Source organism: Epinephelus moara, chromosome 17, assembly GCF_006386435.1.
Source record: "Epinephelus moara isolate mb chromosome 17, YSFRI_EMoa_1.0, whole genome shotgun sequence".
NCBI lineage: Eukaryota > Metazoa > Chordata > Actinopteri > Perciformes > Serranidae > Epinephelus > Epinephelus moara.
The window spans coordinates 23,600,263-23,604,025 of NC_065522.1; the positions used below are offsets into that span (position 1 = coordinate 23,600,263).

At 42.1% G+C, this 3,763-nt stretch overlaps 2 protein-coding genes across 2 annotated transcripts in view; one reads left to right on the plus strand and one right to left on the minus strand.

Annotated features, from left to right (window-relative positions):
- The window catches only part of LOC126403804 (E3 ubiquitin-protein ligase ARIH2-like), a 39,809-nt gene that overhangs the window by 26,943 nt on the left and 9,103 nt on the right, over positions 1-3,763 (minus strand). The gene's annotated exons all lie outside the window — the stretch shown is intronic.
- Positions 1-3,763, plus strand: part of LOC126403796 (ubiquitin carboxyl-terminal hydrolase 47-like) — a 38,616-nt gene that overhangs the window by 4,934 nt on the left and 29,919 nt on the right. The window contains exon 7 of the mRNA XM_050066585.1: positions 1,480-1,575. Coding sequence (XP_049922542.1) covers positions 1,480-1,575 — 96 coding nt within the window. The remainder of the gene's footprint in view (positions 1-1,479; positions 1,576-3,763) is intronic.

Consider the following 3,763-nt stretch of genomic DNA (forward strand, 5'->3'; position numbering starts at 1 on the left):
ACTGAGACAGTCACACAGCAGAGGGGATCTGCTTTCTTTGGAACTGATCAAACTTCCTTTATCTCGATAAAACACAACCCTGCCCTCTTAAACTTCATTTAGGGGTGTAGCCTAAGTCCCACCAATACCAATAGTTTGTAAAACATCCTATCGGCGGTGAATACCAAAAGGAGAATTTTATTATTGTGGTGGCACCTGTTCTGACATTTAATCACATAATACACATTTAAATTTCAATCAGTCTCCCGTTTCCACTTTCTCCTCATAGTGGTGGTGACACCTGTCTGACATTGTAACACGTAATATTCAATAACATTTAAATGAATGTAAAGCTTGTGTCATACAGACACGGCTGTTCTGTAAACAAACTGGTGAGGTGATCCTCTCTTTCCTGTCCAAAAATGGCATTTCAACTGCAGCTGGCTAGTTAGCTATCTAGGTTGCTAATTCCGTCAGTCAGTGGGGAAACACAAACACTAGTTATCAGTCACTGCGACCAATGGTGTAACTTCATCACCCACTCATTCAGTCAGTCAGTCACGCAGACAGATTGTTGTGATTAAAGGTGCGGACACACCAAACCGACATCAAAGAACTAGCGGCGACGAAAGCCAACTGTTAAGTTGCTTACGTCGCCTCACGTCGCCCTGTGTCAGTTGCATTTGAACACACTACACAGACTACATCCAACGGCCAAGTAGCAAGTACGTTCTGCGCCTGCATGAGAGAGAGCGGAGTGAGAGAGCAGTACATCCTGTCAGCTGAGGTGTTACCTATCTGTGCAGCTGAGCATCGCAGCACCTCCTCGGACTATTACATCCAGACGGTCCCGGTGTTTCCTCCTCAGGCTCCACTTCACTCAGCTGCCCGATAAACCCGCTGCTTCTTCCCACATTAACCTGAATAACAAACCAGGGCTTGGTGCTCCGGTTGGATCCAAATGGAGAGCCGGGGCGAGCTGGGAGCTGCTGCGGCTAACGCTCTGCTAGCCGCTCCCAGCTGGCTCCGGTTTGTTATTCAGGTTAAAGTGGGAAGAAGCAGCGGGTCTGTCGGGCAGCTCGTTGAAGTGGAGCCTGAGGAGGAAGCACCGGTTAGCCCTGGTTTCACTACAGGCACATTCACTCGCTACAGGGGCGAGGGAATAAAACCAGAACAGCCAATCAGAGTGATCTCTCTCACCGACAAGCTCTGCCGCCGATTCAACATGCTCAATCGTCCGAAAAGCTGCCAACACCAAAGTGCCGACGGTGCGGGACACACTGCAAAAACCAGGGCGACAGACGTTCACCGACGGCCCGACTTTGGTTGACGGCCGACCGTCGGCTTGGTGTGTCAGGGCCTTTAAGGGGCTGGCCTCGTGTCTGCCGTCCAGCCAAAATAGGTGGTAAATGTTTACTTGGTCCCAGATCAACTGCCAAAATAAATACTATGTAGCATTTTTGTAGGATGTGGACTTTGTTACAACATGTGTTTTTCCAGGGAGAAGGCTTTGAAAGAATTTTCCAGCAGAAATCATTCAGTGGAGACAACATGGTGTACTGCAACGAATGTGAAAAGAAAACAGAGGCGACCACTGTGAGTTTTCAAACATTAACTGCAGCCTGAGCAAAATTTATACTGGAATCACATAATCACCTTGTATGTTTGTTTACTTTAAACTTTCTTGTGTTATTTAGGGATGTGAGATGGTGACATATCCTCAGATTCTGACTCTACTCCTCAAGAGATTTGACTTTGACTACAGCACCATGTCATATTTCAAATCACACCGCTGTGTGGACGTGCCACGAACGTTACAGAGAAAGGCAAGGGGAGGTAACTTTAAATTTCTTTTGTTTGCTTTTAAAATCTTCACATACATAACAGTGTTCTTTACTGTAGAACAACAAGTACAGACTGTATGGGATGGTGAATCACATGGGTGGTCTAGCAGGAGGACATTACACAGCCACCATCCTGTCCAACGAGGACAACACCTGGTATGAGTTTAATGACGATCGAGTCAGCAAGGTGAGACTTAATTCAACACATCTATTAGCATGGCATTAACTCAGAACATTCCAAAGATTAGATATTGAATGGCTATTTGTTGAGTGTTCCTCTTGTTTTTGTTGAATGGTGCAGGTTGAAGAGCAACCCTTTGCACAAAACCGGACTCACAAGTATGTCTGATTAATTCTACTTTATCAAGTCTGATATAGTTGACAAAACAATCTCACCACAAAGTCCACAGTCCTTAAAATTACTGACAAGATCATGTGTTTGAAAATTCCAGTACAGCTCCTAAATGGACTTTGTGGTGAGATTGTTTTGTTAACTACTGTTTCCAAGGTCAGGAATAAACATCTAATCTTAAATCTGAGATATATTCTACTATTCATCAGGGAATGTTTACTAAATGGTCTGAACTTTGTTTTTCTGTTAAACAATTAGTTCCAGCACTGCATATCTGCTGGTGTACAGAGGTAAGATCTCAAAAGGAGCTACATCAAGAAGTCATTGAAGCCTTTACCAGTGAATCAGTTAATATATTACTTTTCCTCCATTTTACAGCCTCTGGGAGTCTGAGAGAAAAGGGGAAAGAACAGGATGTGGATGAACAAAAGAGATACAAAGAGGGAAAGAAAAGAGAAAGAGAAGCTGATGAAAGAGAAAACACCCCCCTGAAACCAATTCAAGAGAATCGAAGACCGAAAGAAAAAGAGGGGAAGAAAGAAGCACCCAGGCCTCAGGTTCCAGAACAAAGCTTTAACAAGGACATACAGGAAGCTGTTCTCCTCCATCCCAAACAAAACACAAGGCACCCGAGTAAACAAGGTGAGGTGACAAGGGATACAAAGCTTTCTTTTCTGGCTTTTTTATGCATTTTATTTTGAGCATTTGTATGACAAAAATAACTTCTGTTTTACTTCTCCGACAGGGGAGAAATGTCCGCAATCCTGCAGCAATCCAACCTACATCAAGAAGAAACCTGTTTGGATTGTTCTCATCTGTTCAATTGGCGCGTTAATTGTGATAATTCTTGCTTCAGTATTTACAAATGTGAACAAAGCTTAGTGAGAGTACAGACAATTTATATGAGCACTAAACAATGGTTCAGAAATGTTAACCAGCAACTTGCTATCAGGATGAAAATGTAAATGCAATAATTACACTTTGGGGGCAGTAATGGTGAATGTTGTCAACTTTGTTGCATGATTTTTATAAACCATATATTGAACTGATCGTAGTTTTCAATTCAATATCACTAAATACAGCTATGAGTTACTACAGAAGTACATAGTATTTATCAATGACAGAAATTATGAGGTTGTCTTGCTGACCCATTCTTAACAGTCTTTTTAGCGACCAAACACTCACAGATCCAGCCGCGGCAGGCACATTAATATTACACTGAGCAAGGAGATATTAACAGTGCGCACCGTATATATTTTGATCTATTTCATACTTCAGATTTATATTGTTTGGCATTAATTGGTGACAGAAAAGAACGAATTTCATTCTGCAGGGAAATGCGTGTCTTTACTGTGCATATTAAATCTTGAATCTACAGTGGTGTGAAAAAGTGTTTGCCCCCTTCCTGATTTCTTACGTTTTTGCATGTTTTCCACACTTAAATGTTTCAGATCATCAAACAAATTTAAACATTAGTCAAAGATAACACAAGTAAACACAAAATGCAGTTTTTAAATGAAGGGTTTTATTAATGAGGAAGAAAAAAATCCAAAGCTACATGGCCCTGTGTGAAAAAGTGTTTGCCCCC